The sequence below is a fragment of the Eleutherodactylus coqui genome, chromosome 1 (assembly GCF_035609145.1).
Source record: "Eleutherodactylus coqui strain aEleCoq1 chromosome 1, aEleCoq1.hap1, whole genome shotgun sequence".
Taxonomy (NCBI): Eukaryota; Metazoa; Chordata; class Amphibia; order Anura; family Eleutherodactylidae; genus Eleutherodactylus; species Eleutherodactylus coqui.
In genome coordinates this window covers 278,846,227-278,866,395 of record NC_089837.1, presented here as the reverse complement: position 1 = coordinate 278,866,395, position 20,169 = coordinate 278,846,227, and the positions used below count along the sequence as shown (strand labels likewise).

The 20,169-nt window shown below is 42.2% G+C and overlaps 1 protein-coding gene across 1 annotated transcript in view; it reads right to left on the bottom strand.

Moving 5' to 3' along the window:
• Positions 1–20,169, bottom strand: part of ACACA (acetyl-CoA carboxylase alpha) — an 856,108-nt gene that overhangs the window by 591,266 nt on the left and 244,673 nt on the right. Inside the window, exon 28 of the mRNA XM_066609221.1 lies at positions 12,456–12,574. Coding sequence (XP_066465318.1) covers positions 12,456–12,574 — 119 coding nt within the window. The remainder of the gene's footprint in view (positions 1–12,455; positions 12,575–20,169) is intronic.

Genomic DNA, 20,169 nt, shown 5'->3' with positions numbered 1-20,169 from the left:
AATTTAAAAAAATTGAAAAAAATTCCGAAGAGGAAACTATTAATCTGCGGAGATTTCAACTTCACTCCAGACAAATCAATTGACACCACAACCAATAGTACAACTGCACCCATATTGAACCCATGGCATCACAAGGAAAACCTGTATGACACATTTCGATGTCTAAATTCCTCATCTAAAGAATTTACCTAGTTCTACCCACGTCACAAGTCGTTTTCAAGAATAAATCTTTTTCTATCAGATAGATGGATGCTTCCCCACGTCCGAGCATCAGATATAGGAACTACCTCTTGGTCGGATCATTCTCCTATAAAAACTTAAAATGGGAGCCTCCCACAATAATCTTAAAATTTGGATGTAAGTCTTCTCAAAATCCCCGAAAACCAAAAAATCATCTGCGATGCTATAGATGAATACTTTGTTTTAAAGTCTGAGCCAGAATTGGACAATTTTACGATATGGAATGCGCATAAAGCAGTCATACGGGTAATAATGATAAAAATTAGTAGCCAATATAGAAAGAATAGAAGGAAACAAGTCGAGGAACTCTTGGAAGAAATAAAAAAATTAGAACAGAATTTGCAAGTCCCCTCGAGAAATAACTTTCATACAGAAGATTTAATGGCACTCAGACGTAAATTAAATCTATCCTTTTAGAAAATTATCAAAAAGACTACTACAGGGCCAATTTTTACTCAAATATGGATAAGCCTTCAAAATTGATGGCTAACCTTACAAAACCAAAAAGGGTGAAAACTAAAATACCTTATCTGGTGAACTCCATTTACTCCCTTTCCAAGATATCTCACCCACAACAGATTGCAGAAGAATTCAAGACCTACTATTCTAAACTATACAATTTGGGTAAAGATCCCTCCATTTTTCAGCCTAACTGCTCCATAATTGACAAATTTTTAACTAAAGTATCCCTCCCCACCTTGGGGAATAAGGCTCAAGAATTAGATAGGCCCATCTCTGGCTCGGAAATAAATAAAACCATTGAAGAATTGAAAAATTTGAAATCCCCTGGCCCGGACGGATTTTCCAATGAATATTACAAAATATTTGTGTTGCATCTCACTCCACATCTTGTTAATACATTTAATGATGCAATGATAAATGGTTCGTTACCAGCAGAAATGTTACAAGCAATAATCACTACGATTCCTAAACCGGGTAAATATCCCACCAACCCGACCAATTTCCGTCCTTAACTCAGATACAAAAATTTACTCTAAAATCCTAGCTGGGAGACTCTTCTGGAGGCTTTGCAGAGGTGATACACAAGGATCAAGTGGGATTTACTAAAGGGAGACAGGCAGCAAAAGGTATGAGGAGGGCTTTGGATTTGATCTCGAGGGTGGGGTCCAGTCAGCCGCCTTCTCTCCTCCTTGCCCTGGATGCAGAGAAGGCGCTTGATAGACTCCACTGGGGGTTTTTGCCTTTGTAACTCTCTAGAGGTTTGGAATAGGAAACTGCAGGCCATTCGGGCCTTATACTCCTCACCATATATCGCCTCTCTTCTTTACTATGGTAATGGAGCCACTGGCAGAGTTAATTAGAATCACCCCTGAAATTAGAGGTGTACCTCTGGGACATGGGCAGCATAAGACTTTTTGCTGATGATGTTCTTTTGTTTTTGATGGACCCTTTGAACTCCCTAAGAAAAACTACGGAGTGTTTAGAAATGTTTAGTAATGTTTCTTACTATAAGCTGAATGTGGACAAATCTCAAATATTGGGCATCAATGTGGATAAACATTTAAGATTGGATATTCAGAAGGAGTTTCCCTTCCAATGGCAGACTGAAATTCCATATTTGGGCATAAAATTGTGTTTTCTGTTATCCAAAATTGTATTGGTCAACTTGGACCCTATTCATCTTGCTTTTCAAAAAGTGCTGGAATGCTTGGGGAAAATGGAACACTCCTCGGTGGGGAGAATTGTCCTTTATAAAATGCTACTTCTGCCAAAAATTCTATATTTCTTCCGCACACTGGTTTACCCGATTCCGCAGACAATTATAGCAAGGTTCCAATCTCAGCTCATGAAGTATATTTGGAAAGATAAAAGACCTAGAGTAGCTTCCCAGATTCTCTATCTGCACCGTAGACATGATGGAATGGGGGTTCCTAACCTACTCTCATATTATCAAGCAATAGAGATGAGCGAGCATACTCGCTAAGGGCAATTACTCGATCGAGCATTGCCCTTAGCAAGTACCTGCCTGCTCGGAAGAAAAGATTCTGCTGCCGGCGGTGGGCGGGGAGCTGCGGGGGAGAGTGGGGAGGAACGGAGCGGAGATCTCTCTCTCCTCCCTGCTCACTGCCGCAACTCACCTGTCACCCGCGCCGGCAGCCGAACCTTTTCTTCCGAGCGGGGAGATACTCGCTAAGGACAATGCTCGATCGAGCAATTGTCCTTAGCGAGTATGCTCGCTCATCTCTATCAGGCAACTATTCTCAACCAGTCTATGGCCTGGATGCGAGTCTCGGAGGTTCCGACTTGGGGCATTATAGAAAATCAATTGAACAAAAATAGGTCCTTGACCTCCCTCCTGGAAACATACAGGATAGGAGCTTTGTAGCCAGAAATCTCACCTTTGCTAAACATTCAAGATATGTCTCCACCTAGGTTAGCAACTTTACAAACTTGGAACACCTATGTCTACAAATTTAAAAACTCAAAAAAAGACCTTACAATTGAACTCCCAATAGAGATTCTTGCATTCTTTATCCAAGATTTGATGGAGGAGACAGGGGATTAAATTTATCTCAGATGTCCTAGAGAGGGTGGAGATTCTCTCGTTTTTTGCTCTCGCTTAACGTTTTGGACTAGAGACTAGTGATTGTTTCTCATATTATCAAATTCAATCTTTTTTAAAAAAAAGAATTGGTTATGGTCTCTTGGTTTCCCAGAGGGCCTCCGATCTTTTTTTTACTGGCAGGTCGCGGGGTTTTAGGACGAGAGAAGTTTATGATGTGCTGGCAGGAGATATGGGAGCTTCAAGGAGAGTCCACTTAATAAATTGAGAAACAGACCTGAAGCAGAAGATGTCTCAGCCTCAGTGGTTGAAAGCCTTCAAGTGGACTAATAAATCTACCTTGTCAGCGAGCATACTACAAACCCACTATAAGACACTAACACAATGGTACTACACCCCTGCCAAACTAGCTAGAAGCTTCTCTCTGCAAAGTAGAGAATGTTGGAGGATATGTGGTCAAGAGGGTACATTGGTTCACATTATTTCTGTGGGAGTGTCCAGGGTCCAAGATTTTTGGAGAGAGGTGTTTGGCCTTATCCCAAAGATAACGGGCATATTTGTGAAAAGTAGCCCTCAGCTTGCACTTCTATTGCTGATCTGTGACCGCATACCCAGGCGCCATCGGAAATGGATATGTCATTACTTGCTGACAACTAAACTTATAATTACTAGAAAGTGGAAAGCTGAGTGTTCCCCAATCATAAAAGATTTGTTGGATACCTTAGCAGAACATTACGAGTATGAAAAATCTTTTGCTAAATCTAATAACAACCTGAAGTGCTTTAATAATATGTGGAAACCATGGCGACAATTTATGTTATCAGTTTGATGTAGTTTGATATTGTTATGAAAAAAAATGGTTTAAGGACATATATTTGTACAAACATAACTTTGAAGATGATCAAACATAGGCCGCCTGCAGATGGGCGGAAATTCCGCTGCTGGAAGCCTGCATAGGATTGCGTTGACAAACGCAATCCTATGCAGATGGCCGTGGTTTGGCCGCGCAAATTCTTGCGCGGCAAACAAGCCGTGGCATGCTGTATTTCTGTGCGGGGCTCTGCGACCCCCGCACAGAAACGTCACTGCCCGGCTGCCGGCTCCGATTTGCGCATGTGCCGGCTGCCCGACTAGCCGGTACATCAAACAGCCGGAGCCGCGGGCGAGTAAGCGCCGCTCTCTGCAGGCACTCGGGTCCGGTCCCACGGCGAGAATCCTCGCAGCTGGATCCGACCCGCCCGTCTGCAGGCGGCCATAATCTAGTGTAAGAGTAAACGATATGTCAATATGTCTGCGTAGATAAGATGAAATGCATATTATGCTTACCCCCTTTGTACAAATGTAAACATAGATACGAAATATGCAATTTCTTTTTCCTTTGTATGTCTTACAAACCCTAATAGAAAACTATTTGGAAATACAAGTTACTGAAGAAATGTGAATTGCTTGTACAACAATTTAAGATAATACAATTGTGATCAGTATTATTGGCAACCTTGATTGTTTAGTATGAAAAAGCCAGTATCCTGAGAAATAAGTGGATATGTACTAACTTTGTATCATTACAATGTTTTAATAACATGCTCAAACACATTCAACCAAAAACTTTACCTGTCAGCATACATGTAGTCATTTTTTAACTCCTTCCCACTCCAGGACGTACATTCACGTCCTGAAGCATCGGAATATTATGAAGAGAGGTCGCGGGGTGACCTCTCTTCATACGGGGCGGGCATCAGCTGTTTATTACAGCTGACACCCAAGGGCAATAGCTGCAATCGGCCGTGCGGCTGAATGCGTGTATTAACCCTTTAAATGCCACTGTCAATGTCCCGAATGGCCCCCTCGCAGTGAGATTGGGGGAGCCGTGCAGGTGTCATGGCAGCCGGGGGCCTTCTGAAAAGCCCCAGGACTGCCTTAGAAGACTGCCTATCAAGCCATCCCCATGAGGTGGCTTGATAGACTGCCTGTCAAATTGCAGTATGACGTAATGCCATAGCATTACGTCATACTGCAGGAGCAATCAAAGCACCGCATGCTGTATTCCCCCAGGGGGGCTTAAAAAAACTGTGAACATAAGATCAATAAAGTTTTATGAATTGTAAAAAAAAAAAGTAATAAAAGTTTAAATCATTCTCCTTTTGCCATATATATAATTAAAAAAAAGCTAAATCATAAGAGAAAAATACATATTTGGTATCGCCATGTCCGCAAAAGTCCGATTTATCAAAGTAGAGCATTATTTACCCTGTACGGTGAACGTCGTCCGAAAAAAAAAAAGAACGCCAGAAATGCATGTTTCCAGTTACCCTGTCTCCCATAAAAGATATAATGAAAAGCAATCAAAAAGTCGCTTGTATTCCGAATTGGTACCAAAGTATAAACTACATGACATGCCACAAAAAATGAGCCCTCGCACAACTACATCGACAGCAAAATAAAAAAAGTTATTGTGCACAGAAGATAGAGGCAGAAAATAATTTTAAAAAAATTAAATGTCTTTAAAAAAAAAAAAAATATACAAGTTTGGTATCGAAGTAATCGTACTGACCCATAGAATAAAGTTATAATGTCATTTTTGTTGCAGTTTGTGTGCCGTAAAAACAAGACACACTGAAAGATAGCGGAATGTCCTTTTTTTTTCAATTTTTCTCCACTTAGAATTTTATAAAAGTTTTTCAGTACATTATATGGTACACCCACTGCAGGCCGGCCGCGGGGAACTCCGACTGCCGGGAGCAGGTGAGTATGTATATATTTTTTATTTTAACACTTTTGTGGATGAATTGCAGGGAAGGGCTTATATATTTAAGCCCTTCCCGACAATTCATCCCACACTCGCCCGCAGCGCATTGCTTTCAATGGAGCCGCTGTATTGCCGGCTCCATTGAATGCAATGCGCTGGACAGCTCCGGCCCGTTTCTAATGAAACGCGGCTAGGAGCAGATTTTCCGGCGATTTTCGGGCACCGTTCACGCGATTTGCGGATGCGCATCCGTCATGCGATCCGCAAATCGCGCGAAAAAACGCCCGTCTGACTAAGGCCTTAACTATTCATGTGTACTTTTTGGATATGAGCTTTGGGTCATTCTACCCACTGTAGGACTAATTTTGTTAGACCGATACCTAGCTTTCTTACACTTGGGAGTACATTTCGCTACAAAATGCCCTGATAATCCTCTGATTTCATTGTTCCTATAACAGCAAAGCAGATCCATAACATAACGGTTCCTCCAACCATGTTTCATTGTAGGTAGGGTGCACTTTTCTTTATAGGCCTCTATAAACATAAAACTACAGATCTTTGGTAATGTATACCAGTGTTGTTTCATCTGTCCACAGATCATTTTCCCAGAAGGACTGTAGATTGTTTATGTAACTTTTGGCAAAGTTCAGTCGCTCTTTTTTAAACCTTCCTTTAAGCAGTGGTGTTCTTCGTTTTTAAACCATAGAGCCCTGCTTTGTTCAGAGTGCGGCATATAGTACAGGTTAAAACCATAACTCCAGATGTCTCCAGTTTAGCCTGGAGTTTTATGTTGTAAGTGGATTCTTTGACATCTCAAACCAAGCTTCGTAGGGTTCCCTCATCAGTTTTCCTCTTTCCATCATGTCCCTGAAGACTCTTAACCCCTTAGTGACGAAGCCTGTTTGCGCCTTAGTGACGGAGCCAAATTTTGGAAATCTGACATGCGGCGTTCAACGTAGCATAAGTCCATAAAGGCTTTACATATCCAAGTGATTCTGACATTGTTTTTTCGCCACATGTTGTACTTCATTTAGGTTGTAAAAAGAGACCGATATAATTTGTGCATATTTATTAAAAGTACCAATATTGGAAAAATTTTGAAAAAATTATCATTTTTTCACATTTTCAACCGTAATAGCTCAAATATGTCCAAACATACTGTACAAATTTTTGATAAGATATATATTTCCATCTGTTTACTTTATTCTGAATGCACACTTGAAAAACTTTTGTGTTTTTTTTAACCATTTAGAGGACATACAAATTTAACATTACTTTTCAGCATTTTGAGGAACACTTTGCTTTCCTGCACCAAACCAAGTTTGCAAAGGCTCATAAGTGCCAGAATAATAGATACCCCCTCAAATGACCCCATTTTAAAAACTACACCCCTTAATGTATTCACTGAGGGGTGTCATGAGTATTTTGACCCCACCAGTTTTTTTCAGGAATTAATTCAATTTAGAGGAGAAAAAATAAAATTTCATATTTTTGCAAATATGTCATTTTAAAGACATATTTTTTTCCTATAGAGCCCATGAAAATGAGGATTTACACACCAAAATGGATACCCCCGTTTCTCCCGTGTTCAGAAACATTCCCATTGTGGCCCTAATCTTATGTCTGGATGCACAACGGGACCCAAAATGAAAGGAGTAGTCGGTGTCTTTCAGAACATAAATTTTGCTTGAAGGCGTTTTAGGCCCCATAGCACTTTTGTAGAGCTCTTGAGCGGCCAAAACCAAAGAGAGCCCCCACCAGTGACCCCATTTTGAAAACTAGACCCCTTAACGAATTTATCTAGGGGTGTACTGCCCATTTTGACCCCACAGTTTTTGAATGAATTCAAGCCAAGCAAAAGGAAAAAATTGTGATTTTCGTTTTTTTGTCAATTCTGTCATTTTAAAAACAGCTTTTTTTGTACAGCACACACATGAATGGAGCCTTGCACCCCAAAATGGATACCCCTGTTTCTCCCGTGTTCAGAGACATACCCATTGTGGCCCTAATCTTATGTCTGGATGCACAACGGGGACCAAAACCAAAGGAGTAGTCGGTGGTTTTCAGAACATAAATTTTCCTTGAAGGCGTTTTAGGCCCCATAGCACATTTGTAGAGCTCTTGAGCGGCCCAAATCAAAGAGAACCCCCACAAGTAACCCCATTTTGAAAACTAGACCCCTTAACGAATTTATCTAGGGGTGTACTGCCCATTTTGACCCCACAGTTTTTGAATGAATTCAAGCAAAAGCAAAAGGAAAAAATTGTGATTTTTGTTTTTTTGTCAATTCTGTCATTTTAAAAACAGCTTTTTTTGTACAGCACACACATGAATGAAGCCTTGCCCCCCAAAATGGATACCCCCGTTTCTCCCGTGTTCAGAAACATACCCATTGTGGCCCTAATCTTATGTTTGGATGCACAACAGGACCCAAATTGAAATGAGTAGTCGGTGTCTTTCAGAACATAAATTTTGCTTGAAGGCGTTTTAGGCCCCATAGCACATTTGTAGAGCTCTTGAGTGGCCAAAACCAAAGAGAACCCCCACAAATGACCCCATTTTGAAAACTAGACCCCTTAACGAATTTATCTAGGGGTGTACTGCCCATTTTGACCCCACAGTTTTTGAAAGAATTGAAGCAAAGCAAAAGGAAAAAATTGTGATTTTCGTTTTTTTGTCAATTCTGTCATTTTAAAAACAGCTTTTTTTGTACAGCACACACATGAATGAAGACTTGCACCCCAAAATAGATACCCCAGTTTGTCCCGTGTTCAGAAACATACCTATTGTGGCCCTAATCTTTTGTCTGGATGCACAACGGGGCCCAAAATGAAAGGAGTAATCGGTGGCTTTCAGAACAGAAATTTAGCATGAAGGTGATTTAGGCCCCATTGCCTACTTGTAGAGCCCTTGAGCGGCCAAAACGACAGAGAGCCCCCACAAATGACCCCATTTTGAAAACTAGACCCCCTAACGAATTTATCTAGGGGTGTACTGTGTATTTTTACACTACAATTTTTGAATAAATCTAAGCAAAGCAGTAGGAGAAAAATTACAATTTTCATTATTTCGGCAGTTCTATCAATTTAAAAACAGTTTTTTTTGTACAGCACACATAGGAATGAAGACTTTCACCCCAAAATGGATACCCCCGTTTGTCCCGTGTTCAGAACCATAACCCTTGTAACCCTAATCTACTTAAAGGACACATGGCTAGGCCTATAATGGATGGAGCACCCGTTGGATTTCAGGGTACAACGGTATAAATTCCAGGCCCCATTGCCCACTTATAGAGCCATTGAGCGTCCAAAACGATAAAACCCCCCCACAAATGACCCCATTTTAAAAACTAGACCCCTTAATGAATTCATCTAGGGGTGTATTGCGTATTTTGACCCCACAGTATTTGAATAAATCTAAGCAAAGCAGAAGGAAAAAATTACGATTTTCATTTTTTTGTCAATTTTGTCAATTTAAAAACAGTTTTTTTTGTACAGTGTACATAGGAATGAAGACGTTCACCCCAAAATGGATACCCCCGTTTGTCCCGTGTTCAGAAACATACCCATTGTGGCCCTAATCTACTTACAGGAAACATGGCAAGGCCTATAATGGAGGGAACACCCGTTGGATTGCAGGGCACAACTGAATACGTTCCAGGCCCCATTGCCCACTTGTACGGAATAAAAATTGACACCTTAAAAAAATATCCCCCCCCACACACACACACCCACCCCTACCGCTCCGCCCTTTTCGGCGTTACCCAAATCTTAGATAAAAGTAATAATGTGAACTGTGTAATATTTCCAAAGACAAGGGTAATTACGGAGGCTGGTTGGGATGGGTACATGGGGCTATAAAACCGGGTAACCCCCCTCCTCTCATGCTTTTTGGGGGTATTTCTTGACCTCAGTAGCGGGTATGGGGTGTAAAAAGTGGCGCTCTGTGAGTCTCCGTAAGCTTAATGAGATGCGGCGGTCTCACACAGAAGGCGCTCAACAAGCTGCTCCTGGAACTGCAGGAAGGCGAACGTTCCCGGGGCTTCTTGTAAATTGCGTATTACAGGTAGCGGTCTGAATAACGCCGGGCTCACACGGCTGTAGGTGGAATCTGCTTGCGGAGGCCTGCAGCGGATCCCAGCTGTGAGCCCGGCTGTGACCCTGCGTACGGCTGCGTAATGTACTGCGCATAATTGCCTACTCACACAGGCGGTCATACGCAGTATATATATTTTTTTTTGTTTGTATTTTCCGCACCGTCGCTTAGCGATGACGCGGGTACCCGCAGCCCGTATACAAGGTAGTTGCGTATGGGCTGCAGGTATATCCGTGACCATGGAGCACAATGGGCTCTATGTTGCGGATATCCGCGGTAAAATAGAACCTGCTGCGTTCTCTTTTCTGCGAGTGGATTACGCAATTCCGACCCACTAATGTGAGCGGAATTGTGTAATCCAATGTGATTGATCAGCGTATTACCGTGGATCAGAAGCATGCGGAATCCGTAATTCCTATCCGGTCATGTGAGACCGACCTAAGGTAGATCGCTACCTTTTTTTCACGTGACCGGGGACCGCCCAACGAGGCCACCCGTCACTGCTCCAGGCTCTCGGCGACCGTTGGTCGCTGGGAGCAAGGAGATTTTAAATTTCCTGGGCTCCCCGACTCCTGCGCATGTGTCCGATGTTTTTCCGGCGGTCGCATGCGCAGAATCCGGGAACGTTCACGGAAGAAGATTGTGTCGGGGCGCAAATACGGAGGCCTCCGGCAAAAAGTTTCATCTCCTCTCACCGATCGCATCAGTGAGGGGAGATGAACCTTCACCTTTTTTTTACTTTTATGTGATCGCCATTATCCATTGGATAACGGCGAACACGTGATCAGGAACCACTCACCACGGCCTCCCGTGAAATCTCCAGGCTCTCGGCTAAGTTTTGTAGCCAGGAGCAGGGAGATTTTAAATTACCACGGCTTTTGCGCATGCACCTGCCATATTGGCGACGGGCGCGTGCGCAGAAGCTGGGGTATGGTCCGCGGATAAATCCGCGGGCCTTAGGTACGTCATTTCATCCTCCCTCACGGATATGATCCGTGGGGGGAGATGAAAAGCAAGTTTTTAAAACTTTTTTAAACTTTTTGCACTTTTTTTTTTTACTTTTTACCCCTTTTTTTATTTTTATTTTTATTTTTTAACTTTTTGCACTTTTTTTTTTACTTTACATGATCACTGTCATCCATTGGATGACAGTGATCATGTCCCCAGTGACATCCCTCTGCTCTTGGCTACACATGGCAGCCAAGAGCAGAGGGATTTTGAATTTCCCGGGGCTCGAGCCCCTCTGTGTACGCGCCCGATGTCAATCATCGGGTGCGCATGCGCAGACCGGGATTTCGGGTCCCGGGACATCGCAGAGGACCGGGGGTGAGTATTTTCACCTCCCCTCATGGATCCGATCCATGAGGGGAGGTGAAACCTTACCTTTTTTTTACTTTTTCAACTTTTTCGCGATCGCCGCTATCTAATCGATAGCGGCGATCGCGGGCCCGGGGACCGCTCACAGCCTTCAGGAGCCGGGAGCCAGGAGATTTTAAATTTGCCGGGGGCTCCCGGGCTTCTGCGCATGCGCGTGACGTCGTCGTCGGGCGCGCATGCGCAGAAGGCCGCTGGCGGGTCCGGGAGGACGAGATCTCCGTGGGACACCGCCGACAAGCCGGGTAAGTAATTTCAGCTGCCCTGGTGGAGCCGATCCAGCAGGGCAGCTGAAGAACTAACTTTTTTGACAGTTTTCTTTACTTTTTTGCGATCGGCGCTAGCCACTGGCTAGCGCCGATCGCAATGCCGGGGGGGACTGCCCGCATCCTGGGATGACAGCTCCATGCTGTCGGCTACCTGCGGGCACCGACAGCATGGAGCTGTCACGTCCTCAGGCAAGTGGGCATCAATCCAAAGAGGATGCATAAAACTACGTCCTCTAGGATTAAGGCCCACTTTCTGAGGACGTAGTTTCCCGATGGGGCAGTCGTTAAGGGGTTAAGTGTTTCATGAGTAGCAAACTTCTTGATAAAATTTTGATTTGTTGAAGCAGAAATGCCAATATCTTTGGAGATTGTCTTGTACCCATCAGACTGCTTGGTACTAATAGCATTTCTGATCTGCTCAAAAAGCACTCGTATTTCAAATTGCAAACAAGGTAGAGAGAATAAAAATGGTCTTCTTAAAGAGGTTGTATCAGGATCACAAGTTATAGCGTATCTAAAAGATAGGGGATAACTTGATTGGTGGAAGTCTCACCAAAGAGACCCTCACTGATTTCGAGAATGGTAGTCCCATGTCCCCTTTCACCTGTCACTGTGGTGTCACTTCACCCCCACAGTAAAGACACTACTCCATTCATTTCAATGGAGCTAAAAGAAAAACCCAAGCACTTGCCACTCAATCATCTCCAGCAGTCCCATTGAATGTGAATGGAATGGCACTGCACTTGCGAAAACAGCACTTAATTCAGTCTACAAGGGGTGCAGTAAGCCCACAGTGAGGAGTATGGGGAACAAGAAACCCTTTGTTTCGGGATTGGTGGGGGTCTCAGTGGTGAGACCATCATTGATAAGTAAGTTATTCTCTATCCTGTGAATAACTTGGAATAATACCTCCACAGTGCCACCTATTGGAAGGCAGCATTCCTTCAAGCCAAAGTTAGACTCTTTATACAAGCCTTGTAACAATGACTGGGAATTAAAAGCAAAGCCAGACTCCATGCACAGACAGCTGTTTCAGGGCATTTGCCCTTCATCAGTGTAGTAGGCTAAATAAAGTCATGTAAGTACTGGCAAGATGGGAAACTGAGTCTAATTTCTAATTACGGAAATGTTAGTCTGGTTTTATTCCTTCTGCCATTAACCATGCCCTGGCACCTTTTCGAACCTATATAGAAGGTAAAGCACTTACCTGTTTGGATGGGATGTTGGTAACATAAACTGAAACTCAACGACACATGTGTTATCCTTTAGCTGTCGATGCTGTACACTATTCAGTTCATAGGCAATGTAGGCCCGCCGTACATACACCTGAAAAAGGAGAAAATCAAATGAGTTATAAACAACCCCATTTTCATTATGAATAACGAACGGGCAGTTTTTATTAGTAAAATATAGCAAAAGGATACAAGTCTGAGGGCGCCTCTACATTTAACGGCAATGTGTTTCAAGAACTGCACATGGTATTACCACAGGTCAGCCGAAACCGAAAAATGTGCCATTTCGTAGTGAAACATGCAAATTTGTCAAGTGCTTCAGGGTCATGATTGTACACTACCACTATGTGCGCAGGCACCCAAATTATTCACAATGCACTAGGAACTACAACTTTTATTTTTAGTTCTAAGATATAAACACTGATAACATTTTCTGCAAACCTAAAGCTTTGCTGTTAGATATAAAAGGCTCCATGCAACCTTTCTGGCTTAAGCATACCAAACTAGGTAACAACTTGGATGTAGTTAAACACTCCACCATGAATTTAAAAAAAAGGCATTTTTATGCAATCTCTTTTTATTGAACATAGAGTATAACGCTCCTTTCACAAGGAGAGATAAATCGTTCGCATGAGCAAACAATGACAGAATTTAATTGTGCAGCCTTTTTATACAAGCAGAATAATCATCCACAATTGCGTTTGCACGTCATTCGGTCATTCACTGTACCAGCCAAAGTCTAAATAACTTTATTCTATGGGTCAGTATGATTACTGCTATACCAAATTTATGTTTTTTTGCTGTACTACTTTTTTTTTTTCAACAGATATTTAATTTTTTTAAAAATTATTTTCTGCCACCTTCTTCTCACAGCCATAACCTTTTTATTTTTCCATCGACATAGCTGTGTGAAGGCTCATTTTTTGCGGGACATCCTTCTACTGGTACCATTCTGAAGTACAAACTACTTTTTGATTACTTGTAGTACATTTCTTTTAGACAGGGTGACCAAAAAAGGACAATTCTGGTGTTGTATTTTTTTTCTGACCACGCAGGACAAATAATGCGTTACTTTGATAGATTGGACTTTTATGGACGGACCGATACCAAATATGGTTGTGGTATTTGTTTTTATCAATTTAGAATATTTTATTATAAGTAGGGTAAAATAGCTTTTCTTTAACTTTTATTATCCCTGGAGGAGTGTTTAAACTAGGGACTGGGGGGAAGGTAAAAAGAGAAACAGGGGGTAGACAGTATAGATAGCGACATGGGGCCAAGTAATGGGAATGGGAGTCGAGCAGGGGGTAGGGTTAGTACAGTTAAAACTGATAGAACAGCCAATAGAACCTTTAGAAGCAAAATTAATTTAAAAAACAAAAACAACCGTATAAATTGTATGGCAACGAATGCAAGAAGTCTGATCGGTAAAATGAGTGAGCTTGAAGCGAGAATGACTGATAAAATTAAGATATAGTTGGAATAACAGAAACATGGCTTGATGATAAGTGCGATTGGGTGTGAATTTACAGGGTTACAATCTCTTCAGAAGAGACCGTGGAGAACAGAAAGGGGGAGGGGTATGTATGTACATTAAATCCTACTTAATGCCGAGGCTACGGGAGGATATAGGGGAACGCGATGAACATTTGGAATCTCTGTGGGTAGAAATACAGGGAGAAAAAAAATAAAAAAAATACTGATAGGGGTTTTCTATAGGCCACCAAAAGCAACAGAAGAAACTGAAATCTTATTATTAAGGCAAATAGAAGAGGTGTCAAACCGCAATAAAGTAATTATTATGGGGGACTTTACTTATCCGGAAATAGTATGGGAAAACGAAATCTGTAAATCTCACAGGGGTGATAAGTTCCTGAGAACAATTAAAGATAACTAACTACCTTACCCAACCTGTGCGGGAACCAGATAGAGTGAGGGCCACTCTGGATTTAGTATTAACTAACAAACCGGACCGAATAATGGGGGTGCAGGTTGAGGGGCACTTGGGGAACAGTGACCACAATATAATTAATTTTCAGCTGTCATTCAGTAAGAAATCTTATCAGGGAGCGACAAAAAAACTAAACTTTAGTAAAACAAAATTTGATCAGCTGATAGCCACTATCGGTAATATTAATCGGGACAACATCCTCAAAAATATCAGTACAGGCAACAAATGGGAAAAGTTTAAAAACATCCTAATTACCTCATGTGAGCAGTTCATACCCTTTAAAAAAAAAAGAACCACAAAGAAAGAAACCAATATGGCTCGACAAGACTGTAAGGGGGCAATAAACAAACAAAAAAAAAAGCGTTTAAACTACTAAAACAAGAAGGCAGTGAAGAAGCGTTAAAATCATACAGGGAAAAAAAGAAAATATGTAAAGGAAAGATAAAAATTGCTAAGTAGGAGGCAGAAAGACTGATTGTCAAAGAAAGCAAAAATAACCCAAAACGATTCTTCAATTATATTAACAACAAAAGGATTTGCACTGAGAGCACTGGCCCTTTAACAAATAATGCAGGAGAAATCATAGAAGACGATGGGGGAAGGCAAATCTATTAAATAGTTTCTTTTCAAGTGTATTCACGAGCGAAAAGTAAATGTCACATGAGATGGAGGGCAATAAAATGAACCTCCCACCAAATATTGCATACCTAACACAGGAGGAAGTACAGAGTCGGTTAAAGAGGATTAAAATCGATAAATCGCCGGGCCCAGGTGGAATACACCCAAGGATTCTAAGGGAACTAAGTGATGTGATAGCTAGACCGCTATTTCTTATATTTATGGACACTATCAAGACCGGGGTTGTATCATTGGATTGGCGCATTGCCAATGTGGTTCCAATATACAAAACGGGTCCAAAAGAGAGACTGGTAACTACAGGCCAGTAAGTCTCACTTCAATAGCTGGAAAAATATTCAAAGGGTTTCTGAGAGACGCCATCCTACAATATCTCGAGGAGAATAATGGAATAACTCCTCACCAGCATGAGGTCGATTATGTCAGACCAATCTGATCAGCTTCTACAATGAAGTAAGTTCTAGGCTGGACCTGGGAGAGTCTATTGATCTCGTATATCTGGATTTCTCTAAAGCATTTGACACGGTGCCGCATAATAGGCTGATATATAAAATGAGACATTTCGAACTGGATGAAAACATGTGTATGTTTGTAAAGAACTGGCTCAGAGACAGAAAGCAGAGGGTGGTAATAAATGGTTTGTACTCTGATTGGGCCACCATCGCTACGGTAGTGGGGCACCACAGGGCTCAACACTAGGCCCCATTCTGTTTAATATATCAACAACGTGATAGAAGGACTGCACAGTAAAATATCAATATTTGCAGATGATGCAAAATTATGCAAGATAATTAATACAATGGAAGACAATGTACGGCTACAAAAGAACTAGATAAGCTGGGCGCTTTGGCAGAAAAATGGCAAATGAAGTTCAATGTTGATAAATGTAAGGTTATGCATTTTGGCAGGAGAAACGGATGTCACCAATATACACTAAATAGGGTACAGCTAGGGAAAAGTGATATGGAAAAAGACCTGGGGGTACTAGTGGATTGTAGATTTTACTGGAGCAACCAATGCCAGTCAGCTGCTGCAAAAGCTAATAAAGTCTTGGGGTGCATAAAAAAAGAGTCATGGGGCCAGGGAAGAGAACACTATTCTTCCACTATATAAGATACTTGTCAGGTCCCACATGGCATACTGTGTACAGTTCTGGACACAGGTGCTCAGGAAAGATGTAGCAGTGCTTGAGGAGGTTGAAAGAAGGGCGACTAAATTAATACGGAATGAGAGGACTGGAATATCCAGAGAGGTTATCAAAACTAGAATTATTCACCCTGGAAAAAAGATGGCTAAGGGGTGATCAAATAACTATGTATAAATATATTAAGGGACAATACAAGGATCTCTCCCATGTTTATACCCAGGACTGCGTCGGTAACAAGAGGGCATCTGCTATGTCTAGAAGAAAGCAGGTTTCATCACCAACACAGAAGGGGGTTCTTTACTGAAAGGGCAGTGAAACTTTGGAACTCTCTGTCTGAGGACGTGGTGATGGCAAAATCCATTGAGGAGTTTAAGAGGGGACTAGATGTCTTTCTAGAGTGCAATGATATTACAGGATATAGACATTAGGTCACCAGCGGGTTGTTGTTGTTTCAGGTCTTACATTTATGGTTCAAAAGAATTTTATTGCCTGCCATGCATTTTTAAAGAATACAATTTTTTAACATATGAGTAGATAAACAGTATAGAAATATATTCTCTTTGTCTTCCTTCATAAAATGGTTTCTTTCTGAGGCAGATTTTTCTGTTTTCCAAATATTAAACATTTTTAAACATTTTAAAACAATTCTATAGTCTCGAAATATCACATTACAATCAATTGCTAATCCTTTAATAAACTAATTATATCAAGCAAACATAGAGAGATTATTGGAAATATGTTTAAGGAAAAGAAAAACGGGAAGAAAAGAGAAAAAAGACAGATAAGATATTTAGAAGAGGTGAAGGGGAGGAGGGAAGGGTCCGGTCTATACCTTAGAAAGGTTGAGGTATGTACTTATGTAGTTATTGGTCTGTTATCGCTAATGACACAGTATTCATATTTGTGGGTACAGTTGTGATCAGGGAGGGTGGGATGCCTGTCTCTAGCCAAGTCGTTAGGTCCGGTGAATGTCGGTATTGGGTCCAAATCAGTCAGGTAGAGACATGTTTCTCGTATCTTAGTTCATCCCTAGCGCAAAGCTCCTCCATGTGTTTTATGTGATCTAAAGCTTCCAGCCACCGTAATCTGGAAGGGGGTGTTGTTGTTTTCCATGCTCTAGGAATTATCTGACGCATGGCCAATATAAAGAATCTCAGTAGAGAGCCTTTGGCATGTGATATTGAACCAGGGAACATGGACAATAAAGCAATTTCTGTCGTGAATTGGATTTGATTTCTGCTAACCGTAGAGTAAAGAGTGTTGACCTCTCGCCATAGTGGACGGATCAGAGAGCAGGACCACCAGAGATGGATGAATGACCCTTTTTCTTTTAGGCATCTCCAACAGGTATCCGGATACTGGGGAAAAATCCTCGCTAGTTTCACTGGAGTTTGATACCATCTTATAAGTATTTTGTAATTTAATTCCTGCATTTTGTTGGATATCGAGATTTTGTGTGATAGAGTATATGATTTTTTCCAGGACTCCTCTGGGGGTGTATTGTTTAGGTCCCTTTCCCAGTTCCTTTCTATGTCCCTCCCATAGTTACGGGTGTCCTCTTTGATCAGTATTTGATATAGTGTCGATATTGTATATTTTTCCGGGGAAGATGAGATACAGATTTCCTCAAATGAGGTGGTGGGGCGGCTCAATTGTTGAATGGTTCCTAAAGATCTAATGTAGTGGCTAAGTTGTAAATAATGGAACCATGCTCCGGGAGGGGGCCTTCTGTCTCCGATTAAATCAATTAGTGGTTTAAGCCCTTCCGTCGATACCACGTCCCGGACCCTTAAGATATTGTTTGGTGTGTTATTTGTCAGGTATGATCCTTTTAAAAAGGTGGGGAACTCTGGGTTTCCCGTCAGGGGGGTGAGAGGGCCGGGTTTACTAATCATTCCCTTTAGAGTCACATAATCTGACCATGTCGTTATCATGTTCTCTATGAAGGGCGATAGTCCTAGGTCTTTATGTTTCTCTTTGCCCGGTATCCATGCGAGGCCCATTCCTTTAAAGGGGACTGAGTCTTGTTCCGATTCCGCCCAAAGCCTCTGTGTTCCAACGTGGAGTAAATCTAACATGCGTTTAGTTAATGAGGCTTTATGGTAAAGAGCTAGATTTGGGATTCCCATTCCTCCAGAAGCTCTGGGTGCGGTCAGGGCCTTCCAATTACGCCTTGGTCTATGGTTCCCCCAGATGAAGTACATCATTGACCTCCTGACCTTTAATAAAAATGCCCCCGGTAGTTTTATTGGTACTGTTTGGAACATGTACATAAATCTTGGGAGGGCATTCATTTTGATGGTGTTGATCCTTCCGAACCAAGACAGAGGGACTGTTTTCCATCTGTCAAAGTCCGCTTCCAGTTTGGTTAATAGGGATTTATAGTTTTTCAGGAAAAGTTGGTCTAGGTCTGGTGTAATTGTTACCCCCAGGTATTTGATCTCGTCTGATCTCCAGATGAAAGGAAGAGATGGTTTTAGGGCGGTGACTTCTGCATCTGTTAAAGTGGTGTTTAAGATTACTGACTTGCTCAGATTCACTTTAAAGTTAGAGAGCCGTCCAAACCTTTTAAATTCCTCTAGGACAACAGGGAGGGCTATTCTGGGATTCGTGATATATAGTAATAGGTCGTCAGCATATAGAGCTGTTTTGTGTTCGGTATTGCCTATCCTGATCCCGCATATGTTCGAATTCGCTCGGAGAGCGTTCGCTAAAGCCTCCATAACTAGTATGTATAGGGAGGGAGACAGGGGACACCCCTGACGTGTGCCGTTACGAATCTGAATTGGATCCGACAGCTGTCCATTGACCCGGATACGTGCTGAGGGGTCCCTATACAAGGCCATTATCCGGCTCCTGAGTTTGGGGCCGAAGCCCAGCCTCTCAAGGACTGCCTCCAGGAATCCCCAGCTTACCCTGTCAAAGGCTTTCTCCGCGTCTACTGAGAGAAGACAGAGGGGATCCCCGAATTTCCGCGCCCGGGACACGAGGGCCAACGTCCTTATAGTATTGTCCCCTGCCTCCCTCCCGTGCACAAAGCCCACCTGGTCTCTATGGATCAAGGTTGGTATTTGCGCTTGTAGACGTGTATCTATAATTTTGGAGAAAATTTTGGTGTCAATGTTCAAGAGGGATATCGGCCTGTAACTACCACAGACTGATGGGTCCTTGCCTGGCTTCGGTATGACTGTTATTACCGCTTGTAATGCTTGTGTGGGGAAGGGGCACGAGTCAGAGATTGAGTTGAAGGTGTGGAGCAATAAAGGGGCTAAGTGTTCCTCAAAGATTTTGAAAAACCGGGGTGTGTACCCATCAGGACCTGGGCTCTTCCCTATCTTCAGGGACTTGATTGCTTCTTTTACCTCCTGTATTGTGAAGTCCTCTTCTAGTAAGGCCTGGTCTGAGTCCGAGATCCTAGTTGGAGTAAAGTCTGCCAGATAGGAATCTCTCTCTCGTGCTATTTTCGTCCCCTGTTTTTTATATCTGTCTGGAAGATTGTATAGGTCGTGATAATATTGGTGGAAATTATTTATTATTTTTGAGTTGGCGTGGACCAGTCCTTCTTTTTGAGTTTGAATGGCGAATACGTACGTTTGTGATGTTTTTGGGTTTAAAGCTCTGGCTAGTCCCTTTCCGCTTTTGTTCCCATGCTCATAGTACCATCCTTTAGTTTTATCCCTCTGGCAAAGTGAATTTTGGTCTAGTATGTGTAATATTTTGTTTCGGGTTGACGAAATTTCTGCTGCCTTACTTATAGAGGACGATGTTTTGTTGGCGTGTTCGAGTTGGTCCAGTTGGGAGATTAGGTCGCTCAGTTTGCCTGTTCTCTCTTTCTTTAAGCGTGCCCCGTGGGATATAAATATCCCCCTGAGTACACATTTAAGTGCTTCCCACTTTATGGGCGCAGGGGTTAGGTCCAGGGCGTGGTCCAGGCCGAAGTTTCGGATAGCTTCCT